We start from the raw sequence: 23,453 nt of genomic DNA on the forward strand, positions 1-23,453 counted from the left end.
GCCGCCCCTGGAACGAGTCATGGACGGAACGAGTCAAGGACGGACCGGAGGGACAGCTAAGAACGAGGACGTACCTCAGCATCGAGCCGACCAAGACTTCCACATTCGACGGCAAACATGGCGAGCCTCCCAACCGTCAACGGCGTGCCGGTGGTCATGCCGCCACCCCCGGGCTACGTCGTCGACTTCGAGAATCCCCAGCGCAACAGCGTGACCGAGGCATATTGGATGTGCGCCATTGGCAACTTTCTCTGCCTGCTTTTCATGTTGCAGCGTGTCTATGTCAGGGCCGTCGTGCAGCGAACCTTCCAATGGGAAGACGGTACGTTCATTCTTGTCATCGATGTTGCCCGGCGCTAGTTCCTGCGCCGTCCGGACATCTTGAACTGACCCGTGCACAGTCAGCCTTGGAGTTGCATACGTAAGCTTGGATGACGACCCGAAACCTCAGCTCACCTGCACCTGATGCAGCTCTAACGACCAACTCTCCGCTATGCAGGTATTCTCGGTGGTGCTACAGGCGTTGATCATCCGTACGTGCTGGATGACCCCGGCGTCAATAACCCTTAGTACTCAATACCGTTTGGAACGACGAGTCTGATAACGTGTTAATATTAGGTGGTTTCGCGCGAGGCATTTTGGGCACCCACTCGTGGGAGATGCCTATCGACAAGTTCGTCCTATTCCTCGAGGTCCTGTATCAGCTTCCCATCCTATACAACCCGGTACAATGCGGCGCCAAACTCGCGCTTCTCCTTCTCTACCGCCGCCTGGCGCCCCAGATGTGGTATAAAATAACCGTCTGGTTTGTTGGCTTTGTGGTTGTTGGGTCATCGGTGGCCATTCTGTTTGCTACCATCTTCCCGTGCAGTCCGCTGCGGTCGGCCTGGGATCTTACCATCACCAACGGTACCTGCATCGACCGTCCGGCCTTGTACCAGGCAACAGCCATCTTGGGCGCCATCACCGACCTCATGGTTCTTGCCGTCCCTATCCCCATCATTGTCACTCTGCAAATCTCCCGGAAGCAGAAGATAGTTCTTGTCGCGGCGTTCAGCATCGGCGGAGTGTAAGTTCCACAGAAACCCAGCACTCCATTTGGTGAGGCTAACATTAAGCAATATCAGAACTGCATTCACGTCAATCATGCGACTTGTGGCGCTGATCAACCAGATGGGTGACATCGACCAGTCGTGGGGGGGAGGACCGGTGCTTCTGTGGATGTAAGTGCCAGCCACAGATTACCTTACCCAGTTTCCGGTGCATTGCACCCCCTAACACATACCAACTCACAGCTTCGCGGAGACCAACCTCTCGATCATCTGCGGCACGTTGCCAACGGTCAGACCTCTTCTCAGCCACATCGCGCCTCGTTTCATGGGCTCCAGCTCCAACAACGGGCAATACGTGGCGAAGAGCGGCATGTCCAACCCCAACGCCCCGCCAACCTTTGGTGGCACCGGCGGAAACACGAGCCGGAACCGCAGTAACAAGTACGAGCGCTTCGACGACGAGATCATGTATCCGCTCGAGACAATTGTTGCCGTTGAGGGCGCCGACGAGCACGGGTCTGATGCGGGTCATCGCGGCGACAGTCAGGGCGACAGTGGCTCCGAGACAGCCATCGTGCCGGGAAACCCTGCTATCGTGCAAACCAAGACGACAACCGTCTCATACGAGTCTCGGCACTGAATGGGCCATGCGGAATTGTCCTGGGTACGGGCGTTATCTTCGCAACTGAATCTAATACCATTCTTTCTGGAGGCAAAATCTGTTTTCAGGTCCCATCTTTGGCTTGGGATACTCTCGGATTCTCACATGGTGTTGGTAAATAGAATGGTGGACGGCGTTCATATTTGTCTCGGACTTGGAGAAAAACAGAACTATTTGTGACCCGTTCCTCTCCCCGCGCATGCTTAGCTAACAGGCATATGGAGGAATCATCACAGTGCTGTTGTTCCAATCAACTCGGCAGCTATGTGTGCCGACCAAAGGCATCTCCATCTACGGTTGAGCAGCGCAGATCTGTTCTAATAATGTAATACTGTCTCTTCCCATAGCCAAAGAATACTTCAAACGGGAATAACGACTTTGATCACGAAATGTGGCAACAGAGGACGCCTTCGAGGCGATCGTGCTTGTAGCGGCACAGATAATCCGTACAATACTGTAGTAAACACTCCATGACAAGCCGAGGATGAGTCCATAGCAGACCCCTATATGACAACGCCTTTAAACGGACCAGCAAACCTCTCAATTTCCATTCAGAAACTGAGAGAGAAGCTCAACGCCCAGAGTCTATCGTATCGCAACCTCGGACTCTGAGGGCCCCAAGCCGCTTGTGTCTTTCTGCATTTTGGAGAGTCGCATACCGACACAACGAAATGCCTCCGCTGACAGCCAGTGGATGGTGATCCACTCAGAGAGCCTTGCAAATCAGCGATTCCGGGGGTCCCATGACCAGATGGAAGCATCCTTCGGTACCGACGATGGAACGATTGGCGCGTCAATCTTAATGTCAGGACTTAATGTATCCGTATCCGTAGGTAGAGCCCAATGCCGATCTAGACCCATGACAGTCGGAGCCTGCTCCGGTGCTCAGCTGGGGACCTCTTGTTTACCCCTGTTTCTAATGTATGTCCTTTCACAAAATGATTGATACAATCATCAATGAATGACTATGGTATAGACTGAGTGGCTTTGGCATTAATCACAGGGGCTACTTATCATCAAGGCGCTGAAAGCCACACAGAAAACCCTCCCCGCCTTTTTGTCCTGCACAGGACAGCACAGCTCGAGGGCGAGTAAGGTATGGGTGGATCGAGGAACAAAGATCTATCACCTGCCTAAGAGTTGTTGCCGCAGTAGGTTGAACCCGATACGACAAGCATTACTAGTGAATTTTGTGTCCCCAACAAAGGTCCAAGTACGATGAGTTATGAAAATGGTTAGGAGTGGACGCTCGGGTTGATACACGTAGAACTTACCACGACATAGAAAACGTACTATAACTGTTATCTGCGAGAATTATGATAATGGTGGCCTTGGACTATCAGCTGTCCGTAACTGTGCCAGTTTCAACAACCTTCAGGGAGATATGGTCTCTTTGCAGGGTGGAAGCCGGAAAAGACAAATTGCAGCAAAGTTCAGGCGCCATATGGGTATGTTGTAGGAGATCTTGAGAAAGAGCGAGATCGTGACCCGGGTGTGGGAGAGGACGCAGGCTCGCAGAGGGGTGCTGCTCAAGCGCTTCGACACGGCCTTTGCCAATCCAACCCAGACCTTGTCCGTCATCAGGGCGTGAAAATGATCAAGAAGAAGTCGCCAGCCTCCTCAGCGGGAAGATTGTCATGGCCCATCGCGCCTCCGTGACGGTGAACCCTGTTGCCGTGAAGTGGCGGCTCGTCATGTCACAGTCACACAGCACTCCTTGGATTGGATCTAGATCGCAACCGACGGCTTTTGGTGGTTTTTGCAACGAAACCTCCGAGGGTACCGGGATTTCGATACTGAGAAAATGCAGGTTTTGCTGAAGGTGTATGGTGGGGAGAGTTTCATCGATGTTGAACTACACGTCCGTGGCCATCCCCGGCTTCTGCACGGGCGGTTAGTACCAGGTAGTGTTTCGAGCACAGAAGTTGTCGGAAAGCTGCCAGATCAGCAAAAGAGGACGGCCCGGGGCCAAAAGAACGACCCGTCCCGCGTTGATGTAGCCATTCAAATCAAAGGAAGCCACCCGGCCCGAATTCGGTTCCGGGAAAACGGAGATGGCCGCATCTTGCGAGGCCCCACTGTCTTACAACACCCTCGGCAATTCCCCCACAACATGTGGCCCGACATGCGCATCATCGAGCCGATTGAACGACATCAAACGCACCACTGTGGGCCGCTAGTCACACCACATGCCGAACGAACGGTTCAACGACCGGCTAATGCTGCACTCTGCAGGCTTTAAACAACGAGGCACACCCCAAGTTGTGGGCTGACTCAACGAGCCCAACGGTACTGGAAGTTCACGTCTCACGACGGCTTTCCCGTCTTGGAACACTCGTTTATGTACCTAGAAACCTGCAACACACTTTACCCCTCTTTTGTTCTGGTGCCTGTATCACATAAACGCAACTCACCTACTTACTCCACCCCTTCTCCCGTTATTTGAGCTGTCAGCTTCCCGTACGAAGTCGCCGACCCGGGATCGCCCTAATAACGACGTCTATAGCCTCCCGTGCCCAAGCTATAAGCCCTCACATCGAGACTACCGGCCCATCTCGTGCTTCCCTAAGCCCTTACCGACCTAGCCGTTTTGCGGCTCAAACCACTACCAGCACCGAAAATGAACCGCCAACCCCCTTCATCCACAAGACCGATCTCTACCTCAGCCCGCGTCCACCCACCGTATCTCCCGTATCTTCATAGCAGCAGAGGAAAGGGCCTGAAATGGTATTCTACCTACTCCTGGGCTTCCCTTAAATCTCTTTACTCGTCATATGGCCAGCTAACCCAGCCGTGTTTCTAGGATCCCACCGCTCGCCGCGGTCGTCACGGCCGGCTATGCCGTCGCATCCTACCGCCAAGCACAGGTCGATGAGCGGCTGGCGGCCGCTGAGCAAGCCGAAGTCGAGAGGCGGCGGCGCGAGGCAGCCCTGGCCGATGCGTATGGCGACCGGGGAAGCTTGGAGGAGCTGGAGAGGGCGATGCGGGTCTATGAGGCACAGCGGCGGTGATCCCTTGTCCGTGAGATGAATTTGGATTTTTTTTTCTTTTGGCTTGCCCGGCATTGCATTGATATCCCGGCGTTTTTGGTAAGGAAGGGTTCTGGGGTTTTCTCGGTCAACATCAGCATCGGAATTCATAGGTGGTCAGGATAGGACCGTAAAGAACGTGCATTCCAAATTTCACGGAAGCATCCCTTCGCTCATAGCTATTCGGTGTTCTGCATCAGTGCTATCACAACTCAAAATAACATTCCGCGTGAACCCAGTCCATCTTCTGTGCTGACTGCTGGAAAACCACTCCATAGGCTGATGGGTATGAAACTCCTGTTGGGTCAGTATGGGATTTCTTTCGGTCCAGGATGCCGGATGCTATCAAATGTAACGCTCTCCATGGAGCGGAGTTTGATCCCTGGGACTGGAAGGATTCAACAGAGGTGACTGTCTTCGAAAAGCGGTCACGCACTTTGACATTGAAAACGGGGTTGAGAAACAGACATTCCACGCTTTCTGCGGCTAACACTGACTCAATGCCCGAGCATGCAATGGGGGCCGAGTGAAAGGGGATCCGTGAGACGTGAAACGTCGTCACTTCGTGTCTGTGCTTCGAACGCCGGGCAGCACATGGAATAGTGCAGGAGGGCCGGTTGTCGCCATTGATTCTCGCCATATATGGCACGGGTCTCGGAAACAAGACATGAAAGGACTTTAACGAGGCCATTTTAATGAGCCAATCTGATGGAAATAAGACAGAGAAAAGGCGAACAATGCGTATATAGCAAGTACTGAACTATCTCTTGAGAGATTTCCTTTTAGAGGCCCTGCCTTCAGCAATCTCTTCTTCTTCGTCCTCCCAGTCGCCTTCCTCCTCCATCCGGGCATTGACCTGCTCTTCAGCGTCGCCCTCCAGACCTTCGCTATCGAACCCGTCCTCATCATACAGGTCGCTGTCATACTCATCGACATCCATTTCATCGTCATCATTCTCACCCTCGGCATCGCCAGAAGACTTCTTGTTGTCCGCTTTTGCCTTGCGCTTCTTTTCCACGTTCTCCTTTTGCTGTTTCTTACGAGCCTCTTTCTCCTTCTTGCGCTGCTCCCATCGCTTTTCCAGCTCCCTAATCTCCTCCTTCGTCTTATGCACGTACTCATGCCACATGACCTTGCCGGAACAGAGTCCCTCTTCAACCTTGGTCATGCGCAGCCGCATCCGCGGACCCAGCTCGACCAGCTTCACGGCCCGCCGCTCGACATGATCGTTGCGACCCTCATCCTCCTCATCACTGTCATGGTTCGCACCCCTAGCCTTGCCGCTGTGAACTCTCTTGGTAGTCGTCTCAAGGACCTCAACCTCGGCGTCGGTATCCGGTTCACTGCCGCTCGTGCCATCTGTCATGTAGCCCTCGCCATCCTCGCCACCAATCATGAATTCTGAGATATCCTTCAGCTTTCCCAGGTTTGGGAGACCTCCTTTCTTGCCCTTCTTGGACTTCAGCATCTTCTCTGCCGCATTGAGCCGGCGTAGTGGCCTTGAGAGGCCTACTGCCTTCGTCGCAATGGCGTAGTGCCGGAAGTTAACGATGAATGTGCCATCATCCTCTGCGGACTGTTCGCGGTTCAGAAGCAATACTCTTCGAATCGACTTCAGAGGCGTTGTCTGGGGATTGATTGGTGGAAAGAGGGATTGGAATGCGGTTGTGGTGAGGGACTCGAGGTGTCTGGGAACCTTGGAGTTTGCGTCCGCGTTCGGATTGCTGAAATTGTTCATGACGAGCTGCGCCGTGTTAGCATAACTGCCTCGCAGACTAATGCTTGCTGGTCTTACCAGTGGAGGCGTGATGTACTCCTTTCCCCCACCCTTGGGATGCCTCTGCGCTCTCCTGACATCCTTGGTCAGAGAGTACTTCTCGACTCTGAAGTGGAAGGTAGGCCCCCGAGGTGTAATGGCAAGGCGAAGATTCGTATTCCCCGATTCAGATCTCGAGAACAGGAGGAGGTGCGAAACTCCGAGCGGACCGCACATGGTGACATAGTCGCGTAACCTGTTGGCCTTTCGCTCCTTGAGCCGCGATGCTGTTCCCGGCTCCATGACGCGCCGGACATCTGTGGCCAGCTGACTGATACTGGTCCCAACCTCGCCGGCGCCTATTCGGATAACCATGCTCTTCGGATCTCGTGGGTTGATGTGGCCATTGACCGCTGCCGGGTTGGCTGGGTTATTTGCGCCAACATGGGTTCTCCTTTTTGACCGCCGCTTCGCCATGTTGATGTCTGGTGATAGTAGCTGTTTCGGTTGCCGAAGTACGGATACAACTTCGACTCCAATTGACGCTCCCCAAGACGAGACTCGCCGCAAAAATTTCGGTGGAGCTCTTCCTTATCGTGCATGCCCCACCATCGATAGCTACGATAGGCTTGGAATTTTGGCGGACGGGATTCCGTCGAGGTTCACCATCAAAATCAGTTCGCATCGTCCGGATCAAATCGAGCCGCTCACAGAGGCTGCAATGTCGACAAAACGAAGGAAGGTTTCCCACGAAGATGGGGTGCTAAAAGGCGCCCCGGTTTCAGCCCCCAAGACAGCCCCCAAGACCAAATCAAAGCATCAGCCCGCAACGGCAACGAAGCCGAATGACCCAACTCCATCATCCGGCTCCGACGCCGAGTCTGCCACTATAGACGATGCTTCGAGGCAGGGAAACGGTGATTCTGCGCCGAAGTCCTTTAGGGATTTGGTATGCGATACCTTTGCGTCTACATAAGTGTGGCAACTAACCGTCCGTTAGGGAATCGTTGATTCACTCTGTGAGGCTTGCGAGAGCCTCGGTTACAAGAGACCAACCCCGATTCAGGAGCAGTCAATCCCACTGGCCCTGCAAGATCGTGACATTATCGGTATCGCGGAAACCGGTAGCGGAAAAACTGCTGCCTTTGCCCTTCCCATCCTCCAAGCCCTCCTCGACAAACCGCAGCCCCTGTTCGCCCTGGTGCTGGCGCCTACAAGAGAATTGGCAGCACAGATTGCACAGGCTTTCGAGGCGCTCGGCTCTCTGATTTCGCTCCGATGCGCTCTGATCTTGGGTGGTCTGGACATGGTGCAGCAGGCCATTGCGCTTGGAAAGAAGCCCCACGTGGTGGTTGCGACGCCCGGGCGGCTTTTGGACCACTTGGAAAAGACGAAGGGCTTCAGTTTGTAGGGAATTTCTGAGATGAGCCTCTGACGGGAGATCAAGTCTCGGCTGACACGCAACCTACAGACGTAACCTCCGCTACCTGGTCATGGATGAAGCTGATCGGTAAGCCCAACCTCCTTTTCTACCTCTGTACGGAAGCTAACTGTTCGTTCAGCCTCCTCGACATGGACTTCGGCCCAATTCTCGAAAAGATCCTCAAGTTCCTCCCCAGGGAAAGGAGAACATTCCTCTTCTCGGCCACTATGTCCAGCAAAGTCGAGAGTTTGCAACGAGCCAGTCTACGCGACCCGCTGAAAGTCACCATCTCCTCCTCTAAATACCAGACCGTCTCTACCCTCGTCCAAAACTACCTCTTCATCCCACACATGCACAAGGACACCTACTTGATCTACCTCTGTAACGAATTCGCCGGCCAAACCATCATCATCTTCACGCGCACCGTCCTTGAAACCCAGAGAATCGCGATCCTGCTCCGCACACTCGGCATGAGCGCCATCCCGCTGCACGGCGGCCTCTCCCAGGCCGCTCGTCTCGGCGCCCTGAATAAGTTCCGTGCCGGCTCTCGCGAGATTCTCGTTGCCACAGACGTCGCCGCTCGCGGTCTCGATATACCGAATGTCGACTGCGTCCTCAACTTCGACCTGCCACAGGACTCTAAAACCTACGTGCACCGCGTGGGGCGTACCGCTCGTGCTGGCAAGTCGGGGCATGCTATCAGCTTTGTGACGCAGTAGTGAGTTTCCACCATCTTGTTTTCGTTCGTCTCCCTCGATTACTGACTGGGTAAAGTGACCTCGAGATTTGGCTACGGATAGAAGCAGCGCTGGGCACCAAGCTCACCGAGTACGCGTTGGAGAAAGACGAGGTCATGGTTTTCAAGCCGCGGGTCGAGGAGGCACAACGGCATGCCAAGAACGAGATGAAGCAGTTGATGGAAGACAAGAAGGGATCGTTGATGAAACGGGGCAAGGGGAAGAAGAGGGGACCTCCCGGATCGAGCAGGGACGACATGGATGCTGAGGAGGGTTAAGTAATCCACATCATTCTGTGGACTTGGGGAAATGAGTGCTGGAATCGTTCATCTGGATCATGGATTATGGAGTTAGGTACCGTAGGTAGTCGTTGACTATGGAGTTAGGCAGTGGTGTGGCGCGTTAAAATTGTTTACTCGCGTTGACTTGCAGGATGCGAGAAAATCTGAGGAGAAATTGACCGTGATTGTCGCTTCGACTTGTTGCTCCAACTTAGCTGCTCAAACACATCCACTGTTGATGATTATATCATTATGATACTACACTACCCGCCCTCAGTGAGCACCCTCGTCCAGTCGAACTTCCGCCACCTCTTCTTAAACTCCTCCGCCCGCTCATCGTTCCTCGTCCACCGTCCCTGACGCTTGATCACATCCGGCTCGGTATCCAACATGCCCCCAATGATCTCCCGTGCGAAAAGATCCCCCTTCGGCCAGCGGTCCGCATCCTCCACTACATGGCCCAAGCCCCCATCAAGATTAAACCAGACATGGAAATACGGCATCTCCTTGGCCAGGCTCCGCCTGAACGCCAGCTTGCCCAGCCCTTCCCTCGCCTTCTTGCCCGTGTCGATGACCTTCTTGTGCTGCGCCCACTCCTCGTCGGCAGAGAGCATGGCCTCCCGGAAGAAGGCCGGCGCGGTGTCGCCCAGGTCGTAGGGGATGGGCACCGCCACCAGCGCGGCGTGCAGCCTGCGCTGGGGTGCGGCCGCGTTCTCATAGAAGAGAACCTCGCGCCCCTGGTCGTGGTACAGGTGCGTCAGGCTCTTCATGAAGTTGCGCACCTCCTCCCACTCGTCGTCGTCGCATTCTAGCAGGTTCGTCCGGTGGCTGAGGGGCACGATCACGGCGCCGCCTTCGGCCCCGGTCAGCTCCGGCGCCGTGGGGAGCGTCAGGTAAGTGCGGGTCGCGAGTGAGATGACGGGGGCGAGCGGCAGGTTCTGCGGCGGGGCGCGGTCCTCCTTGTAGCAGAGCGGGCAGGTGTCGAGGATGCGGTTGAGCTTCTTGTACTCGGCCACCGCCATGTTCTTGAGCGAGGAGTCGGTTTTGTGGACGCGCTTGGCCAGCTTCTCGGCGTTCTCGTCCAGGTATTCCAAGTCGTTGTCAAAGCGGGCGTCTTTGGCAATGCGCTCGGCGAGGCGCAGACCTTCCCCTCCCGGCTGGCCACGGGTCCGCCGCTCTTCGCGGAGCATGTCTTCGATGGACATGTCCTCGTTGGCTTCTACTTGGCCGCGCTCGACGCCGCGTTTGGTGGTGATGGACTTGACCTCGCCGCGTGGACCGGCAAGCATCCGGTTGTGCGAGGCATCGAGTACGACGGCGTTGTTGGATACAGAGCCTGCGCTGAAGGCGGCCATGGCTGCGTTGTACTCGGCCTCGAGCTTCGCGGATTCAGGGGCATTGCGTAGCTTCGCCCTCATTAGATTTGCACGCATTCGGTTGAGTGTCGACTGGTCCATCGGTGGAGCCTTCTGAATCGCGTCCTCAACCACGATGCCCTGCTCAGGCTGTGGAGATGGAGAACGCGCGGGTTCGGGTCTTGTCTTGGCCATCCTCTCTGCGTAGAGCGACCCGTCTGGCTTCTCCTTGCCAAAGTATCCCTCACCGTAAACTCTCCGCCGGTCCAGCTCCATCTTCTCCTCCCTGGCCTCGTCAAACTCCTGCAAACTGCCATACCTCTCTTCCGCAACTTCGTCAACGGGACGTCCAGACTGCTCCGCAATGGTGTAAACCGCCTTGAGTTTGGTCATTCTCCATTGCGAGCCTTCATCACCGAAAGTATAGGTGACCTCTCGCTTAGTCGGTGCCTGGACGCGCTCTTGTGCTTCGTGCAGCCCCGTGTTCAATTCCCGTTTATGCAATACCCTACGCGGCTCCTCCCTCACGGGCGAAGGGCTCTTCCTCTTTACTCCCCTATGGATATAGTCCACGTCTAAAGCAGAAGGCGCCGTCATCCAAGAGTCACGAACAAGCGGCGTGTCGTCGGCCGGCGTTCTCTCTTCGTCCGGGAGCGGAAGGTCCTCCTTCGGGTCGGACTGCTTTAAGTCTTTCGTATCCTTCGTCGCGCGCCCCTCAAGCATACTGTCGCGCCGCTCGCCTGACCGCTCCCTCGATCTATGCCGATGCCTATGGCGATGGCTCGATTCCTCATCCCGTTCTTCGTCGTCTCGAGAATGCCGGGAGCGCTTGTGACGGTGTTTATCCTCATCTAAGTCCTCCCTTCGGGACCGATGATGGCTGCGCTCATCTCTATGAACATCGTCCTTGCGCTTGTGTCTCTCTCGGTCGCCATCTCGACGTCTGTGCCTGTCGCTGTCGCGCTCGCGTTCTGAAGATCGCTCGCGGTGCTGGCGATGTCTGTGTTTCCGCTCGCCGCTTTCGTCCTTTTCCCGCACGTTGCGATGTCGCTCCGCCTTTTCAGCGGCCAGCGCTTTTTCAAATTCCTGGAGGCTGTCCATGTTCTTTGACCGAACGAAGAGCTGCGAACAGTTCAGGAAAACGCCAAGACGTGGTGAAATTGGAGGAGTGACGTACTGTACTGTAAGTTGCAACTTCAGGAATGTGGAACGTGCACGATTTGGGGGGGGGGGGGAGGGGGGGCCAAGACGTAGCACTCGGCCTCAAAGGCAGATCGACCCGCTAAGCTACCAGGTACCTACGGGTATGTACAGTATGTACATGTAAAGCTGGAGAGCCGATGCAATCAACGGTTCACAATCATCCGAATCAAACACCTTTTTGTACTGGTACGCAGTTGAGTGATAGCAGCAAGGTCTATCTTCAAGCGGGAACCAGTCCGGCCTTCCCTCAGCTAGCTTCCTCAGTCAATGCATGTGAGCCACTTCTAACCGAAGGCCGACAAGCTGTACAATACCATAGTACACCGTACATGTCCGGAGTCAACGGACGTACAACTTAACACCTACTAGCACAGTGCCGTTCACAGGGGATTTTTCTTGGCCAGTCAGATCAGAGCTCCGAGTCCAACATCCCAACATCACATTTACATCCGTCTCGCAATGCGTAGTGTACAGTGTGCTCTCCCTGGCTGACGCGGAGGACTGGCGTGACTGAACTTGACGTTTTCCTCGACGTTTCCGCCACAGCCTAGACTAGCCACATCCTACCGACCGCATGCATCCTGAGGAGTGGCTGAGCCGTCGGCATTTGCGTTCTCCGATCTTATTCGAGTGGGAAAGCTTCGTCCTAATTGAGGACGGACAAGGATTGATTACCTTACTCAGCGCCGAGCTATGTATGGGTGGGGATCGCTGCTCTTTCGAACCATTGCTGTGGACTGTGGAGGCAGTGTCTTGCGCACTTTGCTATATGCAAGTCACGGTCCGGAGTCACCAACGGGCCACGGGGAACTCGGCATAGCCGTTAAGCTAAAACAACACGTGTAGGCGGTCTCGGACAAAGAGGTCTTTCGGTTGATGCCCATTCATTGTCACCATCTGTAAGTTACCAAAATGAACAGAAGTCTTTGTGGTACTGTTTTGGAACCGTGGACTGGACTACAACCCGAAGCTGACCGACTCGGTCCAACGGATCTCTACATCTGCGACGACATGCACGTCGCGGCCAGAGAAGCCGCCACCCCAAGCTGCTGTGTAACTTAATGGCGAGACATACGTCAGCAGCAGCGGTGAAAAGGCTCTCCTCTCCTACGAGCCTCCCTTGGGCTCAAGCCCCGGCACTGCGTTTGCGGACACCGGCTTGGGGAAGCAGGATTTCATTGGGGTATACACACATTGCAAAGAACGGAGTAGAGAAATACATTTGCCGCCAGGTAAAAATGTATGGGCAAACATCGACAACGTTATATACCCATCGTCGTATTATGCCCTTTTCAGACGCCCAACACCCGCATACAATCTTCCAAAAGCATCCAAAGAAATCCCTGGGTATATGGCCATTGCACCCTTTCAGACTGAGTCAAAACAAAATCGTCCATCGGTCGCTTAATGCACATTACTGTACCCCTGACCTAAATGTCCATGTCCATAACGAGGTTGCCCTGGTGGCGTCGTGGCGTAATCGGCCGGGTTGTACGGAACATATTTCGGCGGCTGAGGGCTACTAGGGGCGGACTTCACCTCGTCTTGGGCTTCGCGATGCGGCGCTAACGGGGCTGGGAAGACTTTGTTGTCAAAGCCTCGCAGCCCGAGGCCTGGGGAGGCTGAGACCGGGCGTGAGCCTGGAGTTGTCCACTGCCCAGCAACCGACGGGTTTGGGCTTGTGTTGGGAAGCCGAGCCGGATCGATGACTGAATCTCGGTGGCCCTGGTGAGGCGAAGACTGGTGGGGTTGCTGGGGGGACTGTCTGCCTGGCTGTAGGTCGGGGGACGCGTGGTAGAAGTCACCTGGCATTTCGATGAGAGCTTGGCTCGGCGGATTTGCTTCTGCGGCTGGGAGCTCCTGAGGTGCGTCGGGTGCCTGAAAGCCCTGCAGGCGAGGAGCATGAGGGTTGTACCCGCCGTTGCCCTGCGATCCAGCAGTACCGGGCCGGTAATATCCCGAGTACATAGACTGCACGCGAGGGACTTGATACGGGGTTGGAGGAGAGCCTATCGGGGGAGACCCCATAGGCGGCGAGCCCCTGACCGAAGGAGAGTATTGCAGACTCGTGGGAGACGGGAGCGGTGATTTGACCGACTGGCTTCGATCGGCAGGGTTCACTGTCTTGAGTTTCCCATCTTCGATCATTGCCTGAAGCACGCCCGCGTCTAGCAGTTCGGCCTTCTTGATGATGCGATTCACCATCTCGCCACCGGACTTTTTCAGCTGGGACCTCACGAAGCTGAGCACCGTGACGTTGCACTTGATCTCGATATCCGAGCGCAGATACAGCCCGTCCGAGGGGACGCCGAGCGCCTTCAGGCCAATCTCCGGGACCTCTGGCGGTTCAACACCGGGCTGGTTGCCGGCGATGCGATAGGTATGGCGCACGTCCACGTTCATCGGCGCATAGATGTGGGTTTGCAATCCCCATGGCATGTCGTGGAAACAGCCATTGAACTTGATGGTCGAAGCACCCATCTTCCCAATGCCGGGCAGGAACTGAATCCGCTCCGTGATTTCATACCAAGTAGAGTAATACTCGTCCGTCTCCGCATTTTGCGGCGCCGGAATGGGGTGGTGCTCGAGAACGAGCGGGTTTAAGGTGATGACCTCGGAGTGCGAGTGGAGGATGTCAATGGCCAACTGGCGAGGGATATGGGGCGGAATGGGCGTGATAACGGTGAAGTTGTCTTTCTTCCGCAACATGGCGGCTGGATGGCCCAGGAGCGGGCGTGCGCTGCTGTTCGATTGTGGTGAGAATAGTTGGAGTGACTCAAGTGGTGGCTTCTAGATTGATGCAACTCGAGAATGTCTAACGATTGAGTCGTAATCCGGTGGTTGTCTGAGGAAACGGGGGACTAAGTAACGGGGACAAAGAAGGTGAGCGCGGGGACAGGGACCTCTTTATCGGAGGCGCAGTTTTGAGGGGTAGACTCGGGAACAAACGACAGTTGTTCGCCTATCTTGTTCAGGCCCCAAGACATGTTCCTCCGTTTGGTTGTCGATCGGAACGCGCACCAACCGCATTGAAGGTGCGTCGCCAAGAGCGAGAGAATCGGCAGCCTACCTAAACCCCGGGTCATGATGATGATGACGTGAGACCACCCATGGCCCTGAGGTGGCAGCCGATGGATTTCCACATCACGTCGTATCTCGCCCGTGTACTCCGTAGAGTTAGGAGATCAAAGCCACCAGCTCTATATTTTGGGTTCCCGTGCCACGAATCTCGACTGCTAGATGACGGTAAACCTTGAAGCTCCTCGACATCCTATCTAGCGCGGTGGCACAGGTTTGTTGTGTCTGGACGATTGTGGGAAAGCAGCATGCCGACCTCGCTATTTGTACGGGGTCGCCCGATATCTGTACCGGGCGATACTATGGCCAAATGTTTGACAGCGAAGATATATAGTTGCAGCTTGGGTTAAGTTAGAACTAGTGATAAGGCTAAATTTAGATTTACTTCTTATTACGATTTGCCCGCTAGGAGTTTGGAGGACACGGTCATACTTATGATGGTTTGTTATGATGCTACGAATCTCTGTCCTAAACGGGATGTGCGAGAGTCCAAGGATTATACATGGCTCAGAGCCCCAGCCCGCGTCACTATCGAGCGGGCCTGTACAAATAGCGGTAACGGCAGCATACAGTTTCCAATTCCAATCCCTGTCCCAAGCTTCTCGGCGTGGAGTGGACCACAGCCGGGAAGCACAGCGCTAAAACGGGATTCCACCGTAATTAGAACTCACTTCACACTGTAGATTATGAGAATTCATGACGTAGCAGCACAGTGTATTGGACTGTAGGCTTGAAGGATCCATGCGCAAGTCTGAATCAGACCCCGCGACACCATCGGGCAACCTCGACATGTGAAGGCGGGGACGGGATTTTACCTCACACTGTGCACTGCCAGTGATGACAACATACACTACACATCAAGTGGTTTTCATTCGCCTGCCAGCTGACCTCACCACCCATAGCTGATTAGACGTCCACGACTGATCACTATTTAGTGGACTTCGATCCCCCTCTGGTTCAGCTCACACGCATCCCATCTTCCACAACTTGATCGCTAATAAAAAGCTATCTTCTCGATACATTTTCACCTGTGCTGCGAGCAAAGCTCCATCGTTGCGATCTCTTCTAGACACCACTTTCAACGTCTACGTCCCAAATTTGAAGTCGGAGGCTTAGAATGGAGTCTACCACAACTTCAACAAGTCGCCCCGAGCGACCTGTCGCCATCGTCTGTGTCGGCCTGGCAGGTTCGTTCATCGCCGAGAATCACCGTCGCGTCTGTGCTGCTAACAATTTTGCAGGATCCGGCAAGACCACTCTCATGCAACAACTATACGCCTACCTACATCAAAAGCAAGAACCTCCGTATGTGGTCAATCTTGACCCTGCCGTTACCAACTTGCAGTACCAAGCAAACATCGACATCCGCGATTCAGTGAATTACAAGAAGGTGATGGAGGAGTATGGCCTTGGGCCCAACGGGGGCATCATGACATCCCTCAATCTCTTCACGACAAAGGTCGACCAGGTTATCAACATCCTCGAGAAGCGGGCGGTGCCCGATCCGGAGAAGCCGGAGCGCAAACCGATCAAGCGGATTCTTGTGGACACACCAGGTCAGATAGAAGTCTTTCTCTGGTCAGCGTCCGGAAGTATCATGCTCGAATCGTTTGCCTCGTCCTTTCCTACAGTCCTCGCGTATGTTGTCGATACCGCGCGTACAACCTCGACGGCGACGTTCATGAGCAATATGCTCTACGCATGCAGCATTCTCTACCGTACGAAGCTGCCCATGATCGTAGTCTTCAACAAGACCGATGTCCAAGACGCAGAGTTCGCCAAGAAGTGGATGACGGACTACGAAGCATTCCGAGAGGCTCTCACTGCCGACGAGAATCGTAATGCATTTGGGGGTGTGGAGGGCTCGGGGGCCGGTACCGGATACATGAGCAGCCTTATCGACAGCATGAGTCTGGCCCTGGAGGAGTTCTACAGCGACCTCAACGTGGTGAGCGTTAGTGCGCTCCAGGGGACGGGCATGGATGAGTTGCTTGAGGCTATCAAGCAGAAGGCCGACGAGTTTGAGAAGGGATATCAGCCAGAGCTGGATCGGAAGCGTGCTCAAAGGGAGGAGGACAAGAAGAAACAGAGAGAGAAAGAGCTAGAGAAGATGATGAAGGGTATGTCGATGGGTAGCACAGCGTCCTCGAGTGCCTTGGGAGATAAGGCGCTGAAGGAAGATGACGATGTGGAGCCGCTCAGCCCGGACGAGGATGAGGGCGAAGGTGATTTCGACGAGGACGATCGCGAGGGGCTTCAGGCAAGATACGAGGCGGCAATGCGAGACCAGCAAGACTCGACAGGTGCAGAGGCGAGTTTCGCCAAATACCTGCATACCCAGCGCCAATGAACACAGCAGCTCGAAGCTGTACAGAAGGCGCATCGCCGACATGACGCAATAGGCTGGCCGGAATTTAGAGGTTTACGGCGTGTGCATGGGCAAAGGCCTTCAAAGAGTAGCGTGGCGGGAGAGGGGAGAAGTAATGGACCCGACGCTGTAAGGGCGGCAGGGTAAGAGTGAGGGCAAGAGGACAAGAGGGAGGGCAAGAGGGAGGAAGGCGTGTTCGAGCCCAAAGTGACACGGGTATTGGCGGCTCTGTAAGCGGATTTGACAAAAAGCGCAATGGGTTTCAACGGGTAATTATAGGTCATCAGCATCAGGTTATCGGCGTTTGGAGATGGCACACTTTTCAGAATGTCTTAGAATCAGAATAAAAGCCAATACCCGTCATGCCGTCTTCGGCTCCTCATATGCCCAAGAAACGCCTTAATTAGATTCCCATGTCACGAGCGCCCCAGATCGATTTTTCTATGCAAATGCCTTGCTCCGCATCTGGGGAGAGAGCGTCCCCTTTGTTGAGGCGGACCAAGCACTAAAACGAGCCTCCATCGCGCATATCGGTCGTCATACTACCGCGCCTCGAACTGAACCATCCTGGACAGCAAATAAGCAACTCCTCAGCTATCCCATGGGAGGAGGTCAGTGAACATACCGCTTAGTCCGCTCTTTGTACAGTACGCGACCGCCACACCTTTGGCAGCGGATCGGCGCGCCCTTGTCTAGTGGCACCCGCGCGGCGCAGTCGCCACAGAGGTAGTGCATGGTGTTGTCACCGCTCCCGCCGACGTAGTCGCGCGTGGCGACCTTGAAGGCGCTGCCATCGGTGGTAGGGGAGCCGCTGGGGACTTGGTACTGTTCGCGCGACATCGTGTTTGAGTGAAGTTCTTGCGTGCTTGCGATAGTTTCGACGTTCGGTTTGATGAAAGAATGATGGAAGGCAACCTACGGGAGGGGCGGAAGATAGCAATTTTGGCGGCCGGAATGGGCAGAATCAGCCATAAGTGGGCCACACTGAGAGTATTCGCGTAGATTAGATACCGTTCGGCTCAGGGGCGATCTCGGTCTCGGCCGTCGGTCCGGCACTACAGGCGAGCGTCTCCGATTGGGGAACGGACAATTGGTCAACAACAGACCGCATTGCCTTCCTTTACCTATCACGGCCTAATTTAGATTTACATCTCCTTCGAGCGCCTAGAGTCACAACATAACCTTTTCAAAGTCGTCCCTCAACTACGCAACTATCAATCACTGTTCAGGATCTTGGAACCAAGAATGGCGCCTCAAACCTACCAATCTTCCCTCCCACCAATTCCATCAGCCAATTTCGACACGGCGGTCTCCCCTTCAGACTCCGGGTGCCCCTTCTGTCACATCTCTTCCGTCTTTGCCCCTTACAACCCGGCCGAGCCACCGCCCTCAAGCTCACCTTCGCTCAATCCAACCCTGACTTCCCCGCAACCATCCGCCTTCATCATCCTCTCCACACCTGACCTCATCGCCTTCCTCGACATAATGCCGCTCTCCCTAGGACACGTGCTGCTCTGCCCGCGCGCGCACCGGCCCAAGCTCACCGACGTCACGCCGACCGAGTCTGTCGAGCTGGGCCGGTACCTGCGGATCCTGTCCGCGGCGGTGGTGAAGGCGACGGGCGTGGGCGACTGGAACGTGGTGCAGAACAATGGAGCCGCCGCGGCGCAGGTCGTGCCACACATGCATTTCCATGTCATCCCGCGCCCGGAGCTGAGGGATAAGGGGCGGGAGAGGTTTACTGCGACCATGTTTGGCCGGGGCCAGAGGGATGAGTTGGATGAGGAGGAGGCGGCGGAGTTGGCGGAACGGGTCAGGAGGGCGGTCGCGGAAGTTGTGAAGGCGGATGAGCAGCAGGGCGCGAAGTTATGAGCGAGGGACTGGTTATGAGTGAGCGAGTCGAACGGAGTGGATGGTTATGTTGAAAGAGTGGTGATCAAGATGATTGCTACGACAGAGCCGCTCGATAGCAGCGGAGGCCAGTGATGAAGTTGTTTTGGTAAGTCTAAGCGGGTGATTTTGGTATGGTCATTGTCTAACGCCTACAGAAGCCCCCCCGAACCGATTTACTCGTCATCCCCGAAGAAGACCTTGACTGGCAACCACGAGTCACCGCACACCTTGAACCGATCCGGGATCGCGTCGATCTTTGCTAGCTCCTCATCGGTCAAATCCCAGCCGTCCAGGTCAAAGTTGGCCTTCACCCGGTCAGCGTTGATACTCTTCGGCAGCACACTCCAGCCCTTCTTGACGCCCCACAGCAGAAGCACCTGCTGAACACTGCGGTTCTTGGCCTTTGCGATGGACCCAAGCGTCTCGTTTTTGTACAGCGGCGAGTCGGTGCTGCCGAGCGGTGAATAGCCCGAGCAGTGGATCCCCTTCTGAGCACAGTAAGCCACGAGCTTGGGCGACGGGTTCCCCGGGTGAAGCTCGATCTGATTAACGGCCGGGACCATCTGTAGGGGGTTAGAGCTGTCTGGCCCACTGCAATTGCACCCCTGACGTACCTTGCAGCTGGGATCATTCAGCAACCGCTCCAGGTTCTTGATCCCGAAGTTGCTGACGCCAATATTCTTGACCTTGCCCGTCTCAACCAACTTCTGCATCTCGCGCCACGTATCCACGAAATCCCAGTCAGGGTAGTGCTTTCTGGTGTCCTCCGGATCGGTACTGGATGGCCAGTGCATCAGGTACAGGTCGAGATAGTCGGTGCCCAGGTTGGCCAGCGAGCGCTCCAGTGCCTCGGGGACTCGCTTATGCCAGGGGTTGTCCAGCTTGGTAGTCAACCAGATCTCCTCCCGCGGCACCCCCGACGCCCGGATCCCTTGGCCAACCTCCTTCTCGTTGCCGTAGGCGAAGGCCGTGTCGATGTGCCGATATCCCGCCCGCAGAGCGGCCTCAACGGCCTTCTCGACTGCACCGGGCGGGGACTGCCATGTCCCAAGCCCAACGGCGGGGATCGAGGCGCCCGTGTTGAGCTTGAAAGTCTTTCTAGAGAAGCGTCAGCATCAGCTGCTGTGATATAGCTTGGTCTGTCGTATGACTTACGCGGTGTTCTTGATCTCTGCCATGACTGACTTCTTCTGAATTCTGGCAAGGGATGGTATGTGTGAATGTCTCTCGCCTCGGGCCAAGCAGAGGGATCCAGGGGCGACTTTATTTACAGAACCGATGCCCCCGCCCGGGGGCTATCCTTTGTCCTCGTCTTCTAAAGCCTTCGATTCAATTAACGCTTATGACGTTATAGCGCTTGCACCCCGCATCGCGTCGGCTACAATTGCCCACTTACAGTGACTTAGTCTTCACTTGAGTGGGGTGGTTGCAGGTTGCTTGTGCAATGAGCCAAGCAGATTCATCTGAATGGTGCTGAACGACCCATTGCCGGCCCGAAGGAACGGCGCCACGGTCCGATACGGCGTCGGGCGCTGGAGATGGCTCGGGATTGCCATGATGTGGATTGCAGTCATGGACTTTCAGGCCGACTGACTCATGTCTCAGAGTCGATCACTAGAGCTGAGGGGTTTCTCAATTGCGCCTGTTGACTGGCACCAGGAACATCATAGTAAACAACTGCCCCTGAATCGTTGATTGAATTTCGCTGTGCGACCCCAGCTGCAGGACAAATGCGTGTCGCCAAGCAAGAGACATACGATTCCAGCGGCCCGGCAAGCGCGAGAAGCTGGATGGTACGAAAGTCTAATTTTTCCACAACCATCATCAGAACGGTATCATTGTCGAACACGCACCCGATTACAACTGCAGACTGTCACGGCCACCGCTAATTATCCCACGCTACATTTCCGCACCTCCCGGGACTCCCTTTGCCACCCCATATTCCTCCTCTTAACCATCTGTGCCACTGCTCCTAAATGTGGCACAGAGCGCGGCGTAGTGATGGGTCAAATCCAGCACCGACTGCGGCAGGTTCGTCGCCTGGATGATGCTCCTGATCTTGACAGCCCCCTCGTCCTCGATGAGCATGCGGACCGTGTGAAGCAGCTCGGGCGAGAATTCGCTGTACCAGCGGTACTGCCAGGTGACAAGGCGGATGGTGGCGGCGACCGTGTCGCGGGTGCTGCCCTTCGTCTTCTCAAACACCTTGAGGATACCCGCCAGGGCCTTGGGGCTGAAGCGCTGTGCAAGGCAGGCGCGGTAGGCCTCGACCGCCTCGTCGGTGTGCTGCAGGCGCTCGGCAAGAGACCCAAGGATCTCCCATTCCTCGGCGGACTTTTTGTATTGCATGCTCTGCGCGCGGTATTGGGCCATTTGCGTGCGCCATATGGTGTAGACGCGCAGGTCCTCATAGAGCACCATGAAGAGGCTGTCAAGCCAACGCTCGCAGAGCCGCTTGTTATTGAGACGAGAGAAATGGTCGTCCTTGGAACCCTGGTTGAATTGTCAGTAATGTCGGACGATACAGAATTAACTAGATCGGCTTACATTCTCGTCCGTCTTTTTGGCCCCTTCTGGATCAACTGCGCTAGAAGGCCTCTCGATATCGTCGGCTCCGCCGTTGGGGACGAGGGTTTGCGCAACGGGTTCGCTATCTACGTCCTCTTCCGTCTTCTCTGGCTCTTCGGCTTCCTCTTGCTCTTCGTCATCTCCCGCGTCAGAGGCGGCGCCGCCATTGGTGGTAGGGTCCGGCGTTCCGCGTAGAGCATCGGTGCTGGCATTGCGATTCTTGGGATAAGTGGCCGACTCCTGCTTCTCTCGGTACTCGTCTTCCATGACAAAGACATTGCTCCGTATCTTCAGAAGCTGATCCCACCCGATCTTTGCCGTCATCTCCGTCAAAATGCCGTACGCATGCTTGAACGTTCCCCGATACGCAGCGGCGCGCAGATTCAACAGACTCGGGTCAACCTGTTCCGAATACCGAGATTCTGGCTCGCTGTCAATCTCGTCCAGCCTCGTCTCTGCAAGGGTCGGAAGATTGATGTCTCTGGGCTCCGGCATTACGGGCGCGTCTTTGTCCTGATAGGTAAACATGGGACATGAGTTGAGGGTGGTCAGGGCATTCTCCCAGTCCTCCATAGCCACATACACCTCAGCTAATCTCGCCCATGTCCCAAACTCACTAGGTGCGGCAATGGTGCTTCGATCCGCGGAGCCGAGGGCCATGCGCAATCTTTCCTCTTTCTGCTCTGGTGTCGCCGCATTTTTCGCCTTCTTCAGCAGGAATTCGGCCTGGGTGTCGAGCATCACGTAGTCCATTGGTGATTGCTTCAGGGCCTCGTGGAGCACGCGTATCCCTTGCACCTCTTCGTTTCCCATGAACAGGACCTTCGCAAGGAGGGACGCAACTTCGACATTCTGAGCTCGCAGTTTCTCAAACAGGTTAATACCGGAAGCGTAACGGCCAGTGGTGCGGAAGTACTTGAGCAGGCCGGCTGTAAGATGGTTGGACACCAGATTTGGGACCTGCACGACGGAATCGGACCCCAATTGCCAACCTAAGCACGATTAGCTGTTGTGTTGCAGGGCCGACTTCCGTTTCGGTGCCTTACCCCTGAAGAAGAGTTGTTCAGCCGCGCTGAGGAAGCGATGCTCGGTCTCGGTGTTGGTCACAGGGTTGAACCGCCGGACCCCAATGATCTTCCTTATGGTGTCGCCGGTTCCGTCGTCGGCATAGGAATAGGCGCGCAACACGCTGCAAAGGTATGTCTCGAGCCAGAGCTCGTCGGTCGCCTTCTTCTTCTCGCCCCGCTCGTCGATGCAGTAGCTCTCAACCGATCCGGGAAAAGGGGCGTGGACGCGCATGTCGACTCGCGAAAAGGCATTATAGCAACTGGGGCGGTAGGTTAGGGGCAGGGGCAGCACAGCTCGGAAGGGCGTAGTTACCAGTAGGTGCCCTCGAGAGTCTTGGTAGTAGCTGATGGGCCAAACTCTTTGTACGCTAGCGTGTTGATGTAGGCAGCCAGGCTCGCGGACGACGAGGCATCCACGCCTGTGACATGGTGGTAGACACCTAGCTGGAGGGACCCAAGTCAGCGACTGGCCTGGCGAATGGAGCCCATTAAGCACTAACAGCTTTCCCGCCGCTCCTGAGAGGCTGCTTCACCAGATGCACAAGATCGGGAGGGCCAAGCTCGCGCAAGGAGACGAGCGACTCGGTGCGCGTATCAATTGCCTCGTGGAGGACCTCCTCCGTAAGCCTGGAAAATCACGCGTCAGCTCGACAGAACTCGGGAACGAACAGGGCGGGGGAGACGGACTCGGGGACAGCTGGCGCGACCATTGCGACGGACCAAGGCAGCTACCCCGGCAGTGCACGGTGCTGTGTGGCCGGAAGCTCAACGATGGGTGAAGAATCTGGATGGGTTAGGCGGCGCTACCGGAAAGACATCGGTACGTAAATATAGTCAAACTGATAAATCACGATGGCATGCGCGGGTTCGGCAAAGAAAAGTTGCTCTACCGTTCCGAACTTCCAATGGCCCCTTCCCTGTTCACGCCTTGGATGGGCGCTGTTACCGACCAAGCTTCCAACGTTCAACGCTCCTGCAAGTC

At 55.5% G+C, this 23,453-nt stretch overlaps 11 protein-coding genes across 11 annotated transcripts; 5 read left to right on the forward strand and 6 right to left on the reverse strand.

Moving 5' to 3' along the window:
• Window positions 1-117: 117 nt before the first annotated feature.
• Window positions 118-1,692, forward strand: B0T15DRAFT_492890 (uncharacterized protein; the record flags this gene model as incomplete). Its single annotated transcript, XM_062866891.1, has 6 exons — window positions 118-322; window positions 402-421; window positions 500-533; window positions 619-1,069; window positions 1,128-1,223; window positions 1,296-1,692. The coding sequence occupies 6 exons, from the start codon at window positions 118-120 to the stop codon at window positions 1,690-1,692; spliced, it is 1,203 nt and encodes a 400-aa protein (XP_062723191.1).
• Window positions 1,693-4,333: 2,641 nt separating this feature from the next.
• On the forward strand, window positions 4,334-4,724 carry B0T15DRAFT_492891 (uncharacterized protein; the record flags this gene model as incomplete). The annotated part of the gene is made up of 2 exons (XM_062866892.1): window positions 4,334-4,440; window positions 4,517-4,724. 2 exons carry the CDS (start codon window positions 4,334-4,336, stop codon window positions 4,722-4,724), a joined length of 315 nt encoding a protein of 104 aa, XP_062723192.1.
• Window positions 4,725-5,298: 574 nt separating this feature from the next.
• On the reverse strand, window positions 5,299-7,162 carry B0T15DRAFT_414566 (Brix domain-containing protein). The gene is made up of 2 exons (XM_062865443.1): window positions 6,538-7,162; window positions 5,299-6,486 (listed from the first exon to the last, which is right to left on the reverse strand). Exons 1-2 carry the CDS (start codon window positions 6,973-6,975, stop codon window positions 5,503-5,505), a joined length of 1,422 nt encoding a protein of 473 aa, XP_062723193.1. The 5' UTR covers window positions 6,976-7,162; the 3' UTR covers window positions 5,299-5,502.
• Window positions 7,163-7,165: 3 nt separating this feature from the next.
• Window positions 7,166-9,123, forward strand: B0T15DRAFT_414568 (P-loop containing nucleoside triphosphate hydrolase protein). Its single transcript, XM_062865444.1, has 5 exons — window positions 7,166-7,447; window positions 7,499-7,905; window positions 7,970-8,008; window positions 8,061-8,639; window positions 8,696-9,123. The coding sequence occupies exons 1-5, from the start codon at window positions 7,220-7,222 to the stop codon at window positions 8,934-8,936; spliced, it is 1,494 nt and encodes a 497-aa protein (XP_062723194.1). The 5' UTR covers window positions 7,166-7,219; the 3' UTR covers window positions 8,937-9,123.
• On the reverse strand, window positions 9,108-11,489 carry B0T15DRAFT_530155 (CwfJ C-terminus 2-domain-containing protein-like protein). Its single transcript, XM_062869157.1, has one exon. The coding sequence runs from the start codon at window positions 11,393-11,395 to the stop codon at window positions 9,203-9,205; it is 2,193 nt and encodes a 730-aa protein (XP_062723195.1). The 5' UTR covers window positions 11,396-11,489; the 3' UTR covers window positions 9,108-9,202.
• Window positions 11,490-12,901: 1,412 nt separating this feature from the next.
• B0T15DRAFT_393639 (uncharacterized protein) lies at window positions 12,902-14,206 on the reverse strand (the record flags this gene model as incomplete). The annotated part of the gene is made up of 1 exon (XM_062864695.1): window positions 12,902-14,206. One exon carries the CDS (start codon window positions 14,204-14,206, stop codon window positions 12,902-12,904), a length of 1,305 nt encoding a protein of 434 aa, XP_062723196.1.
• A 1,371-nt stretch (window positions 14,207-15,577) lies between these two features.
• On the forward strand, window positions 15,578-17,240 carry B0T15DRAFT_177687 (uncharacterized protein). Its single transcript, XM_062862261.1, has 2 exons — window positions 15,578-15,762; window positions 15,817-17,240. The coding sequence occupies exons 1-2, from the start codon at window positions 15,693-15,695 to the stop codon at window positions 16,923-16,925; spliced, it is 1,179 nt and encodes a 392-aa protein (XP_062723197.1). The 5' UTR covers window positions 15,578-15,692; the 3' UTR covers window positions 16,926-17,240.
• A 245-nt stretch (window positions 17,241-17,485) lies between these two features.
• On the reverse strand, window positions 17,486-17,783 carry B0T15DRAFT_492897 (uncharacterized protein; the record flags this gene model as incomplete). Its single annotated transcript, XM_062866893.1, has 2 exons — window positions 17,486-17,510; window positions 17,569-17,783. The coding sequence occupies 2 exons, from the start codon at window positions 17,781-17,783 to the stop codon at window positions 17,486-17,488; spliced, it is 240 nt and encodes a 79-aa protein (XP_062723198.1).
• A 405-nt stretch (window positions 17,784-18,188) lies between these two features.
• B0T15DRAFT_395014 (HIT-like domain-containing protein) lies at window positions 18,189-18,815 on the forward strand (the record flags this gene model as incomplete). Its single annotated transcript, XM_062864761.1, has 1 exon — window positions 18,189-18,815. The coding sequence occupies one exon, from the start codon at window positions 18,189-18,191 to the stop codon at window positions 18,813-18,815; it is 627 nt and encodes a 208-aa protein (XP_062723199.1).
• A 107-nt stretch (window positions 18,816-18,922) lies between these two features.
• Window positions 18,923-20,514, reverse strand: B0T15DRAFT_530162 (NADP-dependent oxidoreductase domain-containing protein). Its single transcript, XM_062869158.1, has 4 exons — window positions 20,233-20,514; window positions 19,992-20,158; window positions 19,451-19,934; window positions 18,923-19,399 (listed from the first exon to the last, which is right to left on the reverse strand). The coding sequence occupies exons 2-4, from the start codon at window positions 20,012-20,014 to the stop codon at window positions 19,010-19,012; spliced, it is 897 nt and encodes a 298-aa protein (XP_062723200.1). The 5' UTR covers window positions 20,015-20,158; window positions 20,233-20,514; the 3' UTR covers window positions 18,923-19,009.
• B0T15DRAFT_530165 (Chs5p-Arf1p-binding proteins-domain-containing protein) lies at window positions 20,515-23,444 on the reverse strand. Its single transcript, XM_062869159.1, has 6 exons — window positions 23,159-23,444; window positions 22,972-23,098; window positions 22,785-22,915; window positions 22,451-22,731; window positions 21,384-22,396; window positions 20,515-21,329 (listed from the first exon to the last, which is right to left on the reverse strand). Exons 1-6 carry the CDS (start codon window positions 23,179-23,181, stop codon window positions 20,787-20,789), a joined length of 2,118 nt encoding a protein of 705 aa, XP_062723201.1. The 5' UTR covers window positions 23,182-23,444; the 3' UTR covers window positions 20,515-20,786.
• Between the last annotated feature and the right edge of the window lie 9 nt (window positions 23,445-23,453).

Source organism: Chaetomium strumarium, assembly GCF_033439665.1.
Source record: "Chaetomium strumarium strain CBS 333.67 chromosome Unknown B0T15scaffold_3, whole genome shotgun sequence".
Classification (NCBI taxonomy): Eukaryota; Fungi; Ascomycota; class Sordariomycetes; order Sordariales; family Chaetomiaceae; genus Chaetomium; species Chaetomium strumarium.